The sequence below is a fragment of the Trematomus bernacchii genome, unplaced genomic scaffold, assembly GCF_902827165.1.
Source record: "Trematomus bernacchii unplaced genomic scaffold, fTreBer1.1, whole genome shotgun sequence".
NCBI classification, from domain to species: domain Eukaryota; kingdom Metazoa; phylum Chordata; class Actinopteri; order Perciformes; family Nototheniidae; genus Trematomus; species Trematomus bernacchii.
Genome location: NW_022987573.1, coordinates 2,526,423 through 2,540,185, shown reverse-complemented (window position 1 = coordinate 2,540,185; position 13,763 = coordinate 2,526,423). Strand labels below are relative to the sequence as shown.

The following is a 13,763-nucleotide window of genomic DNA, read 5'->3' as shown; positions in this document are numbered from 1 at the left end:
GTAGAAAGAAGTTGTGAAATCCACATTGTCGCAATAGGCGAGATGTTTGGTGGCCCCGATGTCTGTTCTGTGTCATGCTGGTCATTCTGATGAACTCTATTGGCAGACATCATTCCTAAAGTTTATTCAAACATTAGGTGGATCTTAGCTTCAAGAAATCATAATGAGAGAGGCAGATCTTCATTTTCACCACCTCGGCTAATAACGTTTCATATCAGTTTCACACGTTCCCACGGCTGAACTAAACCAGTGACTAGAATAGAGCTTTGTGAAAGTCACTTTACCGTATACTGCTCCGGATGCCGCTAACGGTTGCCTCAGTCACAAGCATTAAGGGATAAGGATGTTTTAAATATATATTGTTTTTAAGAATTCCTTTAAAAATAACTCAAAACAACATTTATAATAATTCTGCCTGTGTAGACATAGGCACTATTTTTTCTCTATACCATAGAGCTAATATTGTTGATGCTGAATCTTCCTTCATTACAATACAATTGGACACTTGAGTTGATGCTGAGGCAACCCGACATACACCTGCTGCTGTAGCTACTCACTATAGGACCAAATCCATAATTGTTGCAAGCAGGAAAGATGTGTTACACTGTGTTGTATGCTTTCTTGAGTATAGTGAAAAATGCATTGATGTGGAGCTAGGTAGTGTATTTTTGCTTTCTCATTGCCTGCGCTTCTTTAAATTAAAAAAATTGTATTTGCCATCTGCCTTAAACTCTGAATAACTGCAAAGTGTCCTTATTAGTATGAAGGGCGTACATATTATTAAGAATGATTCAGTTTTCATGCCTCAGACCTAATCCTTTCCTGTCTGTTCCCCTCAGTGCTCAGAGACTCAGAGGCTCCTGAACATCGCCAAAGAGCTCCTCCACACTGAAGAGGCCTACGTCAAACGACTTAACCTCCTCGACCAGGTAAGAGTGTGCCTCCGTCTCTTTTGCCATTAGCATGGTTGTGTGTTTTGGATGCCACATTTCAATCTCCTAAATGTGCCAGAGGTCTTAGTGATTTAGATTAGGGTTGAGCTGGATTAAAACTGGCTCTGCGATCCACCCGACAACAACCCCTTCCTCTGTTGACCGGATTACCCCGAGCAGTGTAATCACAATCGTGTGAGAAACTCCCTGTGTTTTAGTTTATACATGTGCAGCACACATACAGCTTTGTCACCACCATCTAAGCATGTGTGTGTCCACTGTGTAAAGCAGCACATGTGTTTATGTGTGTTTCTCTGTCATGCCCTCACATTGACCTCACAAGTACGCACAAGTAGATTTACGTACTACTTGTACGTAAATCCTGCAGATTAAAGATCTGTGTTTCCTGACTCTTATCTGAGTTGAAAATGAGAAAGCTCTTTAAAAAAACTGTTTTGGTAGATGATGCAGCCCAGATATAGCTGTTTTGATAGCGTCATTGATAGGGAACACCCCACAATGTTTTTAGAAACACCCAATATGCTCGTTTCATGTTTGGTAATAGTTGCTATTGACTAAAGATTTGCCCATAAATTGTGGTGACAGCCGTTTAAAATAATCTAGTGTTAACTTCTCTGGTATACAAGATTATTTTTACTTGTTTAATATAATTAAAAGATATTCTGTTAAATATCATTCAAAGCAGAGAAAAAAGTATTCACGTTTGAGTAACTAGAAGAAGTTGTTTTTTGTAACTTTTGTTACAATAACTTGATTTTTAAGAGTATCTCTTAAGTACTTTCTCCTAGAAACTCATTCATCGTGGTTTAAACATCTCGAAATGGATTATTGTATTTTAATTTCCAGCCTAATTTCAGCCTCTATTTGTGTTCGCTCATGTTCGTGATGAGAATGTACTCGCAGTGGTTAATTCTCCTTCCTCATTGTTCTGTTCATGTGTCACAGAGATGCACGGCTGCCCTATCACTGAACAGATATGGGTTATTTGCTACTGAGGGCATAAAACCCTCACAGTTAACTTCCTGTTTTTGTCGCAGCACTTTCACACAACACTGGAATCAATTGTGTCTATCCTTCTCTGTGACTGGCAGGGAAGCAGATGTTGATGGAAGTGATTAGTCAAGCAATTTATCACCAGAATAAATGATGTATTGTTATTTATTTCCCACTTACAATTTTGGTAATCAATTAATTATTAATTGTTTAAATGGGTTATCTGGTTATTTATTGTTGCACTACCATAAAGTTGTGGGACTTAAAATACAAAAATGAAGAAACCATTTTTCGTATTCAGTTTCTGTGATGGGTCATGCTCAAACACACTATATCCTACATTTCCCATAATGCAACCCATAGCATCTTTCGTTAGAGCCTTCGTGTCTGGTACACCCTTATGTGTCTACAAGTGCATTTAGATTAAATATTTGAATGTCAACAATTCACTTCATAATATATAATTTAAGTATGTTTTGCAATGTGTAGTATTTAGTTTTAGAATAGGTATATAGTAAAGCACATCCAAATATGGCCTGAATGTACCCATTTAATGACATTTAAATGCAATTGAGGCTTATCAATTGCATTAAACAAACATTTTTTTAGTTGCAGCCCTAATGCAATGTATCATTAGTGGTTGGCCTTAAATGTCCATAAATGTCAATTAAAAATGTTGCTGTTTTACCAGAAAAACTATTAAAAGCTCAACTCAAAGTGACCACAAGTTTATATATAATGGTTTATCTTGTTTACAGGAGTGTCTCATACATTAGCAGTAAGTCTTAGATGACTCGTATCAAGCTGTTGGTCACACTTAAGATGTTTATGTGGATAAACGGCAACATGCAAACTTCTCCTTCCTTATTTACATGCCTGTCCCATGAATAGGATCCGCATTCGGTTGTTTTTGGCAACATTTGCATGAGTGTTTGTATACATACTGTATGTTTTTTCCCCTTCTGCAGGTATTTTGCACTAAGCTCACAGAGGCTGGAATCCCTCAGGATGCGATCACAGGGATTTTCTCCAACATCTCCTCCATCTACTGTTTCCATGACAAGTTCCTGCTGCCTGAGCTCAAGACACGCATCACTGGAGAATGGTGAGGAATAAACACCCGGCTGTTCAACGGCTTTTCAAATAGCTGCAGTGTGACATCATACTAACGATGGTTTGGCCCCCGTTTGTGGTCCGTTAGGCCGTTGGTGTTGGCTGTGAAACTCAGACAGCTTTTGGCACTGGCAGTGGAGAACTAGAACTAGAAGAACTAGAATTGGAGGACGAAACCCTCTTTAATGGTCGCACATACATGTACACAGCACACACAGTGAAATTTGACCTCTGCATTTAACCCATCCTGGGGGGGGTTGACCGTAGCCTTGCTCAAGGGCATATTGTCAGGTTTTAAGTGGTGTCAGGTTGCTTGGTTGTGTGATTTTGTGTGTGACAGAGTTGCAGAATGAACACATTTTCTCTTCACAGTAGGCAGGAAATGTACCCCCAGTGTGTGTTATTGTGCCAACATCAGCCACCCTCGGTAGATAATGACTCCTCTAGAGAGGGCTGGGTGCTGGGAAACACCTGTCACATAATGATTTCCCTTACACTTTTTCTGAAACTCATTAGAATAGGCTGAGGTAGAAAGGCTTAAAAATGGGCTCAGACAACCACACAGTAAGTCAGAAAAGTGCAGCTCAGGAAGAAGTTCATAAAAAATTATAATTTGTGGAATTCCCCAATAATGTTCTTGAGAAGATTAGTCTAGTCTTTTATTACTCATCATTTGTTTCTGGGTTCTGAAGAATGAAATCAATGCTTTCTGTCTCTTATCTGTTGTAATATGTTAACCCTTGATGACCTTAATAGGTTTATCTGTGATTGTGAAATGTCAGGAGAAAAAATGCAATTGAATCAGCTAAAAATGTTTGACATAAACAAATTAACAAGTGATGTCCTGTATAATATAATAGCCTTTAGATTACAATATTTTTCTTGTATGAGACAGCTCTGGTTTAACCTGTTTATTTATTTGTGTTTGCTGTAGGGACTCCAACCCTCGTATTGGAGACATCCTCCAGAAACTGGCTCCATTCATGAAGATGTACGGAGAATATGTGAAGAACTTCGACCGAGCCATGGAGCTGGTCAGCACCTGGACACAGCGGTCCTCACAGTTCAAGAGTGTAGTCCACAATATACAAGTAGGTGTCTGTGTTTGACTGTGTTGTCTCCTAATTTGATACCTACTCGCTTTTTGTTAACTCATTACCTGTATACTCTGATAAATAGTTTGAAATCCAGATTTATTTTCTATTTTCGTTTCTAAATGAGAAGGTACCAGTGTTTGTATACCCTCTCATAGCTCCACACTACCAAAACAGTTGTTGTTTTTTTCACTATTTGTCAGTTCAACTCTTTGTTTTGTGTTTGAAACAACAGAAACAGGATGTGTGTGGGAACCTGACGTTGCAGCACCACATGCTCGAGCCGGTCCAAAGGATTCCTCGCTACGAACTGTTGCTCAAAGACTACCTGAAGAAGCTGCCCGAGGACGCTCTGGACCGGAAAGACGCAGAGAGTGAGACATTAGACTGTTTTTACATGATGCACACACTGATCTGTGAGACTGATAAACTACAAGGTGCAGAGAAATCTTCCAGCGTAGTTTTCTGTCTTCCCTTAAATTTATTTGTTTACCTCTGCTTCACCTTTGCCAGTGGAATTTGGATTTAATTCAAGCTTTAACTTGTAATTTGGTTTATCGTTATATAATGGGTGCGTGACTGTCAAAAACCATTGGTTTGTGGTTTGATGTCCTCAGATTATTTATTTTTTGGCCGAAAACAGACAGCGAGGATTGAAATGCACAAGCCTAAAATGTGCAAAAGCATTACATTTAAATATTTAGGTGTATCTTTCTTTCGGACTAGGTTACTATATATATCAAACTGAAGAGCTAGTGTCTGAACTTTGTTGAGTGCTGCCATTTAGCCAACATGATTCAATAATAGGAGGTGGCATGAACACAAAAAGGTTAATGGAAAGACCTGAAGCAATGCAGATTCACATTCCAGAAAGCGCAGCTGAGGCGAAGACACGTCAACTTGAGTTGATAATGCACAAATGAACATTAGTGCTTATCCTGGGTGATATAGCTCCGTGATGGACGAGGAGAAGGAGTAGAAAATATTGCATCAGGAGTAAAGCTCCTGGTAATCTTAAAAATGATCGATCTGTTTTAACTGAAACGGACACTTTTACCCAACTGTGAACAGTGGTGGTTAGTGGCCGAACAACACAAACTGCAAAACTACTCCAGGTAAAGATGGATCACTTCATATGTGAACACATCTTGATTAACAATGCTGACCCTCTGTGGATGTCGCTCCTTGCGGCTCCATGTTTACACAAACCTTGTTAAGATCTCAGTAGATTAGATTAAGCCTACAAGAGTCATTGTTTCCATGATTCTCATTTTGGAAATTGTGAAGAATTGATCTACATTATATCATTACACACCCAATAACTATAAATCACGTGTTTCAACTGAGCTAGAAACTATGTTAGGTTCCAGAAACTGTCAATCTTAAAACTGCAACAATGCATCACATTCTTGGTGCTTTCAAATTCCAAGAAAACTTCCAATCTAGCCTAAGTGCTTTTGCACACAGTATTTGCACTGTTGAATTATCACAACAAGAATCAATGTGAAATATATAGTAATAATATATCTGTACTTTTGAGAAAAGTAGCTCCGCCTGAGTATTGCCTCATTAGGATAACAGGATCATTTCATCATGAGGATGATGTCGGGTTGTGTGTAGTTTCACCTACTACCTTGTAGAGACAAATTACACACAGACGTGAAGTGTATGTCTCTCTTTTTGTCTTCAAATTCCATTTTCCACGATCTGATGTCCTCCCTGTGTTTCCATTTACCTGAGCATTAACATTCACCACACAGTGCAGGGCTTTTCTCTTGTCCACTCCGCGCTGTAAAGCAGTTTATCACTGTTGTTCTTGCCCCATTTCCCCCAGCAGTGTGTCTCTTCTGTTTATGTAGGCCATGATTAAGATGGCTGACTCAGGTGCTCACAAGGCTTTCTGCTGGCTAAAAGCCAACCTAATGCATGCAGTGTGTTTAATGTTAGGACAGTGATGTTAAGCCTCTGATCCAGTTTAATTTATAATACAGCTCGTGTGACATCTTATTTTTCAGAGAGCAACAAACCCATTACTTATCTGTATAAATTGATGAATGGTACAGTTAGATTTAGTTTGACTCAAACATATGATGTTATTGTTGAATGTATGCTAACATCACATATGTGCATGCTTGTTACAGAGGCACTGGAGCTCATCTCTACTGCAGCGAACCATTCCAATGCAGCAATCAGGAAAATGGTAAGACTTTGAGACTTCACCTCAGTCTTTTCTTTTCTGTTGTCATCTCTTCATTTCACTGTGTCATTGCACTTTATACAAAAACAACTAATGTCTTACTCAATCAAAGAGTTGCTGATGCTGTACTGCCAGTCAGCAACATTGCAAGTGTTCGTCTGAGGGAGTGAACAAGTTGAATTAGTACAGACAGGAAGTTGCCGTTTCCTGCCTCAAGTTTCACAGCTTGCGGAAGCCTGAGTGACTTCTAAACACTCATCCTCTTCCTCTATATCCTCTGTCTGGCAATTCTACTCCTATTTCTCACATCCTTGAAACAACTCAAGCAGACAAAGTGTTTTTGAATCAATAAAGATATATAATACCTGCTTTCCAGCGTTAAAGTCTTGGCTGATAGGAAAATAACCCCCTCTGGTGGCATTTGGATAATACCTCCACTCTTAAGTGTCTTCTTGCCTTTTCTATTTCTGCAATTCTTCATCCTTCTGTTGCATCATGTTTTCAGGAGAAAATGCACAAGCTGCTGGAGGTTTACGAAAGGCTTGGAGGAGAAGAGGACATTGTTAACCCAGCAAATGAACTTATCAAAGAAGGTCATATGAAAAAGATGTCAGCCAAAAACGGAACAGCACAAGACAGATACCTCTACTTGGTGAGAGCACTGAAGTGTTGAATCTGAAAAACAATAGGATGTTTTTGTGAACATCTCATCAATTTCAGTTTTTCTGTCTCTGATGTAGTTCAACAATATGGTGCTATACTGCGTGCCTAAACTCAGACTGATGGGACAGAAGTTCAGTGTCAGGGAGAGGATCGACATCGCTGGCATGGAGGTGCAGTTCTGCTTACTTAAAGTGCTTCTGTTTTCTACTGTGGCCTTTTATTTATCCTGGCGACTACAAATCCAATTTCCTCTGTTGTGTTGACCTCAGGTCCAGGAGAACGTGAAGCAGAACCTTCCTCACACATTCGCCATTATCGGCAAGCAGCGGTCACTGGAGCTGCAAGCCAGGTAAGGTCATAAAGTAACTTCCAGAGACAAAATAAAACACTCTGAACTGAAATATTAACAGTTGCTCTTACTATATATATAGCTGTTTATTCCTATGGAAACTACATAAATAATTATAATTAAGACATTATGTAAAATCATATTAATAAGTGAAGTTAACTATATAAATTGTGAAATGATTTAAATAATTAGTTGTTTTTTATGAACCAGTTTGCTCGCTTGGTAGCCATATTTACACATACCATATGACATATTAGCTTGTTAGCTAATGTTAGCTCTTACCAACTAGCTGCTGCTGTAAATAAATAACTTGTTTATCTTCTATTAACAAAGATGTACATGCTACCTACTCAAACCAGTGAACTAAACTGGTTTGGGTTTACGATTATTTATATCATTACTCAGCCAGCACTATTTGAGGTTTAATATTTGAGTAGTCTAAGCTATTTAATTGTTGCTTTGTGTGGTTTTCATGTTAAGATAATGTAATCTCATGATTTGTTTTACAGGACGGCTGAGGAGAAGGAAGATTGGATTCAGGCAAGGATCACACACATGCTTTCATAGATATAGAAATACACCCATGCACATTATACCCACAAGGTTTCTATCTCTTATGAACATGCAACAGATTGGTAGTTCTTCTTTACTAGAGAATAGAATTAGCAAATATATCCTTCTCACGCTCTTTCAGTGTGTTTGGGAATTATATTCTCTGATAAATCCCCTCATTATTGCTCATTTAGCTCATTACAGCAGAGCGAAGCTGATTAAAACATTGTGCCGGATAGAAGAGGGGGTGGGCGTGTTGCAGGGGAGGTTTTCAAGGTTTTACGCCTGTTTGAGTCTTCGTGTAAGCATGAGAAAAACTGAAACCTACATAGGGGGCTGTCAGAAAACGCATGGACAGTGGCATGTAAACATGAAAGATTTTGGAGATAGAAAAAACATAAATAAAACAAGGTTACATAAGATAAGAAAAACGTTAAGATCATGCTATAAGTCTTTAATAATAAGCAAACCTTTCCCCTTCGTCTCATACAAAGAAAATAAATGCATTCAAATGGTGATGTGTCTGATTAATAATCTTTCTCTTCCTTTTGTATTCCCCTCACTTTCCTTTCCTCCTCCTCTGTCCTCTAAATCTCTTCTGACTCTCAGGTGATCCTTGCCACTATCGAACGGCACAAACAAAACAGCGAAACATTCAACAAAGCTTTCAACAGCTCCTTCTCCCGGGAAGATGACCACCCCCCCGAGTCACCGGTCAGTCTCACTCTGCGTAAATCAATTAGTTCATTGATCACTCAATTAGTGGGTCATCCTGTGCAATGACTCAGGCGAGACTAGTGGTACGCCAAACACATTTAGTCATAGTCTGGTCTTTGTCTTTCTGAACAGCTCTCCCATCTATGGATGTATCATACACACACATCACACACACACATAAAGAAGCTCTTTCTTCCATCACTCACAGTTGCACACATAGTGTCTGTGAGGCTCCTCTAGCAGAACTCTCTCATGACCTAATAGGGAAAGCCCAAGTCAAAGTGTATACACAACTCTTATGGACCTGCTTTTGACCCACTTTGGGCCTGCTGGGCTGGACGCTTGCCAAATGTAACTTGACACAAAACAGAGGAAGTGATTCAGAAGGGCGAGACTGGCACCTAGTGGTGGAGATGTTTGACTGCAGGCAAAATCAGCTCGTGCTCAATATTTTTGTTATAATGACATTATTATAACTTTTTATTGAATAACTAATTGAATGTGCTTTGTTCTCCAAAATTCAACAATTATTTTATACATCATATATCATCAATTGGGCAGATACCATGCTATAATGTAAGCATCTCTATAAACACAAAAAGAACAATTATTTTTATACTAGAAAATAAAAGAAGCAATAATAAGAAGAACAACAAAAAGAAAAGAAACACATATTTAAATGTTTTTTATTTCTCCTCAGGGTCCCTGGAGCAACACATCCATTGACTCAGACGGTGAAAGACTGCACGAAAGGGTAAGATATTATATACTGTACTTAAATTACTAACGATTCTTGTGGTTTGCTAATGGGGAACAGGTTTTAATACTTTGTTAGTGCTTAAAACTTAAGTGAATCCACCTTTGTGGGTTAATCATTTGTGTGTACAGACTTTAAAGTGAAAGTTTGAAACGGTTACAGTGCATCTGTTCTTTATCAAAGTAACCCTCCTCTCTTAATAAAACAATTTGTTAGAGAAATGGGACTTAATACTTGTCCTCATTAACCAGTCTGCTGCAAATGGACATAAATGGTTGTATGAGGGGTGAATTTCACTCCTCACCCTATTATACATTCATAATAATCAATCTGACAGCCTGGGCTGCTGTGGAAACCTCCATCTGACCTCCATTTTAGTTGTCTATGTCTGTGTCTTTGTTATAAGAAAGGAGAAATGGAAGACAGGCAGCCAGACAAACAAAGAGTGACGCAGGGCGAGCCGTAGACATTCCTTCAGTTGTTCTAAAACTAAACAGACTGAAGACCTTGACACATGACTCCTGTGTTTTTTTTTGTATTTCCAGAAGAGTTCCAGGAAAAAGGAGAAAGAGAAGCAAACGTGTAAAGGCTGCAACGAGAGCTTCAATTTCACCAAGCGTAAACACCACTGCAAGTCCTGCGGAGCGGTGAGCACAGATGGGACAGAATACATCGAGGCATTGTTGGGCAGCATGTATAATGAATTGATGGAGAGAAGAAAAGAGTTGGGGAATAAGTGGAACATCTCTTTCAGGCAATTAACTGTTAACAACTGAGTGGTTTTTCTCAATGACGTCTCTCTCCTCTCTCTGTCCTTCTGCAGGCCATCTGTGCAAAGTGTTCAAAGACCTTGGACATCAAAACAAGCCGAGTGTGTCCCGAGTGTTTTGAAGCCAGCCTCAGCCTGGAGACTCTAGGTGTTAGTGAACAGAAAAAGAAAGCAGCACCTGAGGTGAGACACATAGGCTGCACCTGAGAACACAAACACACTGAAAAACATTTAGAAGCATGTGCATAATGGGTTTTAGATTCATGCCAATCCAATCATATACAGCTCTCCCAGAATACCAAAAGACAATGTCAAACAGACTGCACTGCTGGCAACAAAAAGAGAGAATGGAGAACAGCAGTTTACTTTACTGAATACTGAATACAAAGTCAATGTGTTGTCTGAAATCATTGCACAGACACATAAAAACACACATTATAACCATGCATTACATGTGCATTTATGAATCAACACGAATTGACATTGAAAGATCAACGTAACATCAAATCCCTGTGTCAGAGTAAGAAAATAATGTGATCTCAGCTTTTCAAAGACTAGTCATCTTCACATTTTTTATGCTTCAAAAGTCTTCTCTGGTTATACTCCAAATCTGAGAACCGTACTTTAAATATATATTGTTGTGATTGATTCTGGCACGTCTTTCTGGCTGTGACAAGATCGCCAGAAAAACAAGTGAGATCAATCACCACATGGGGGCGCTGTAAGCTACACAAGGAATAGAGAAGGGGCAGCATGAGCTCGAACAACTGTCTATGTACAAATCTCACTGTGTCCTATATTGTCGTTACGTAATGGTGTACAGTGTTAGATCTGCGCTGTCTGCTGCTCATCACGTTCAAAATCCCAATTAATCATCTTTGATTTTAAATACACGCCTATTTAAATTAATAATTTGAAAACAATATTTATTGTTCAGGTTTTTATATACAATATATAACTTTGTTTTTTCCTTATCTTTTTTTAGCGACAGATATCTCTAACAGGGGACAACTGCCTGCTCTGTGGCCACCTTCAGTTGCAGGAAAAAGGGAAGAGCTGGTCCAAAGTGTGGGTAGCTGTCACTAAGGCTGAGCCACTGGTGCTGTACTTACAGAGCAGTGGACAGGTAAGCGTTCAACTCACACATCACACACACACACACACACACATATATACATCTGGAGGTATGATAAACTAGCTGTTAATTCAAACATATTCCAGCTTTTTGTCACATTTAAGGATTATACAGTATACTTGAACTATTCTGTATGTTAGGGTCTCAATACAATATGTAGATCAAACCATGTGGTTAGCACTGTACAAATAAAGGATAATAATCTTTACAAACAAGATCCCCCACATGTTATCTCTTGTAAATCCGCTGATTTATTTGTTACAGCGCTCTGGATATATATCTATATGTCCTGCCCACTTTTATACAGTGCTCCCTAAGCATATCAGTGAGCATGTGTTAAGTTAAAGCCTTTTATTGTCATTGTACACAGAGTACAACGAGATTCAGAGTGCAACTCTGTCCCGGTGTGCAAAAAATACAAACACATAAAGAACACGGCCATAGGACAGACACCATAAACAATCATACGGGGGAATAAATAGTTCAGATCTATCCAATCATGCCTGTGCCTGGTTGTGTGTAAACTGTCTAGATCAGTGCTGGGAGGATTTAGTTGTCTGAATGTGACCTTAGGTGTAGCTGTCTGTGACGCTGCTCCGCTGTCTAAGGTTTAAGTTTGCATGGACCAGAAGAAGCAACACTTTGAATTTCAAGTAGTTCCTTGAAATCTTGGCCTTGACTGTAGCAGTACATCTACTCAGAACATCCCAAGGATATGCATGTCACAAGCAATTTACATGATTGCTCAAAATAACGTTTATGCTTTCCAAAGCAATCATGTTTGGAAAGCTTTTTGCTAAAGACTGTGATTCTCTGTCATTCACAGAGGATGGCACAGAAGGGAAGTCAGCCTGTTAAAGCCTCCCTCGGTTTCATTTCCAAGACTAATATCCCAATCCCACCGCAGAAAGCTGCCATTCCAAAGATTAGGATTAATGCGAGTTGGACGAGCATTTTCTGATTATACAGAAAGAAAGAGGGGGAAGGGAGAGAGGGCTTTATTATACATGCCTGGTGGAAAATATTCTCCTGCAACTGAGGAGACAAGCTGTCACTTGCTATATTTAGAGTATGTGTCCTCACTTTTTAAAGGTGAACCCAATTTTAAATACTGCCAGGTTTCATCTTATTTTACTCATTTCTGCAGGACTCCAAGGGGGCGAGAGTGGTGCCTCTCCCTGGGTTCGATGTGAGTGTGATGCCGCCATCGGGAAGTGAGAAGTCAGAGATCAAACACGCTTTCCGGCTCTGTCACGCCCAGCAAACTTTGCTCTTAAGTGCCCAGGATCCAGAACTTCAGACCAAGTGGGTAGACGTCCTCTCAAGAGCTGCCCGCGGAGAAACACCCACGGACGCATCTACGAGCCAGACTGAAAACAGGAAGAGCCAGTAGTGGCCGTGTTGTAGCCACAGGACTCGCTGCCCCTCCCTCCCTCTCCTGTGTATAGAGCACACATTACTTGAATTCACTTTACCTTGGCACTTTTTTGTTTAGTTTTGTGTTCTTCCCTTTTGAAAGGACCACTCAATCCTTCATAAGCCACTTCAATCTACTCCTCGTGACCACACAGCTACGTCCTGTTCGCTCTTCATCTTCCTGTCTCCCTCGAACACACAGAGAAACCAGAGCTATGCTATCATGCCACCAACTCCACTGTATGCATGTGTGGTTGGGATGTATTAGTGATTTTAAAAGCCAGAGAAGACTAAATGTTTTATTTGTAATATAGCTGAAGAAAGTTCCCGTATGTTTTTTTTTTTTTTTTGTAAAGATGAAGTTTCTTGTACATTATGCGACTGTGTTGTGAAGCATTAAATCTTGTGTGTGTGTGTGTGTGTGTGTGTGTGTGGTGTGTGTGTGTGTGTGTGTGTGTTGTGTGGGTGTGTGTGTGTGTGTGTGTGTGTGTGTGTGTGTGTGTGTGTGTGTGTGTGTGTGTGTGTGTGTGTGGTGTGTGTGTGTGTGTGTGTGTGTGTGTGTGTGTGTGTGTGTGTGTGTGTGTGTGTGTGTGTGTGTGTGTGTGTGTGTGTGTGTGTGTGTGTGTGTGTGTGTGTGTGTGTGTGTGTGTGTGTGTGTGTGTGTGTGTGTGTGTGTGTGTGTGTGTGTGTGTGTGTGTGTGTGTGTGTGTGTGTGTGTGTGTGTGTGTGTGTGTGTGTGTGTGTGTGTGTGTGTGTGTGTGTGTGTGTGTGTGTGTGTGTGTGTGTGTGTGTCCTGCTGTGTTTATTAAGTATTGAATGCTAGTTTAAGAAACCTGCAACCACCTCTCTGTTCTCTTCACCCCTGCTGGGGACACAGTGGCAGTTCAGTGGGTATTGTACAGTATGTATACTATAGTGCGATGTAAGGAAACAAAGAATACAAAAGAAGACATTTTAACTTAAAAAGAAAACGAGATGTGTACGCTTGTGGCTGGCCACCTGATGCTCCCACTGACAGCTCCCTTCTTATAGACTCTCCATACTTCTCTCACAAT

The 13,763-nt window shown here is 39.9% G+C and overlaps 1 protein-coding gene across 1 annotated transcript in view; it reads left to right on the top strand.

The window, feature by feature from the left end:
• fgd (faciogenital dysplasia) overlaps nucleotides 1-13,182 on the top strand; it is a 49,662-nt gene extending 36,480 nt beyond the window's left edge. The window contains exons 5-19 of the mRNA XM_034126485.1: nucleotides 840-929; nucleotides 2,915-3,051; nucleotides 3,994-4,150; nucleotides 4,389-4,527; nucleotides 6,295-6,353; nucleotides 6,856-7,002; nucleotides 7,091-7,183; nucleotides 7,283-7,362; nucleotides 7,872-7,902; nucleotides 8,524-8,628; nucleotides 9,332-9,385; nucleotides 9,934-10,035; nucleotides 10,212-10,340; nucleotides 11,143-11,283; nucleotides 12,440-13,182. Coding sequence (XP_033982376.1) covers nucleotides 840-929; nucleotides 2,915-3,051; nucleotides 3,994-4,150; nucleotides 4,389-4,527; nucleotides 6,295-6,353; nucleotides 6,856-7,002; nucleotides 7,091-7,183; nucleotides 7,283-7,362; nucleotides 7,872-7,902; nucleotides 8,524-8,628; nucleotides 9,332-9,385; nucleotides 9,934-10,035; nucleotides 10,212-10,340; nucleotides 11,143-11,283; nucleotides 12,440-12,685 — 1,710 coding nt within the window. The 3' untranslated portion in view covers nucleotides 12,686-13,182. The remainder of the gene's footprint in view (nucleotides 1-839; nucleotides 930-2,914; nucleotides 3,052-3,993; nucleotides 4,151-4,388; nucleotides 4,528-6,294; nucleotides 6,354-6,855; nucleotides 7,003-7,090; nucleotides 7,184-7,282; nucleotides 7,363-7,871; nucleotides 7,903-8,523; nucleotides 8,629-9,331; nucleotides 9,386-9,933; nucleotides 10,036-10,211; nucleotides 10,341-11,142; nucleotides 11,284-12,439) is intronic.
• The last annotated feature ends 581 nt before the right edge of the window (nucleotides 13,183-13,763 follow it).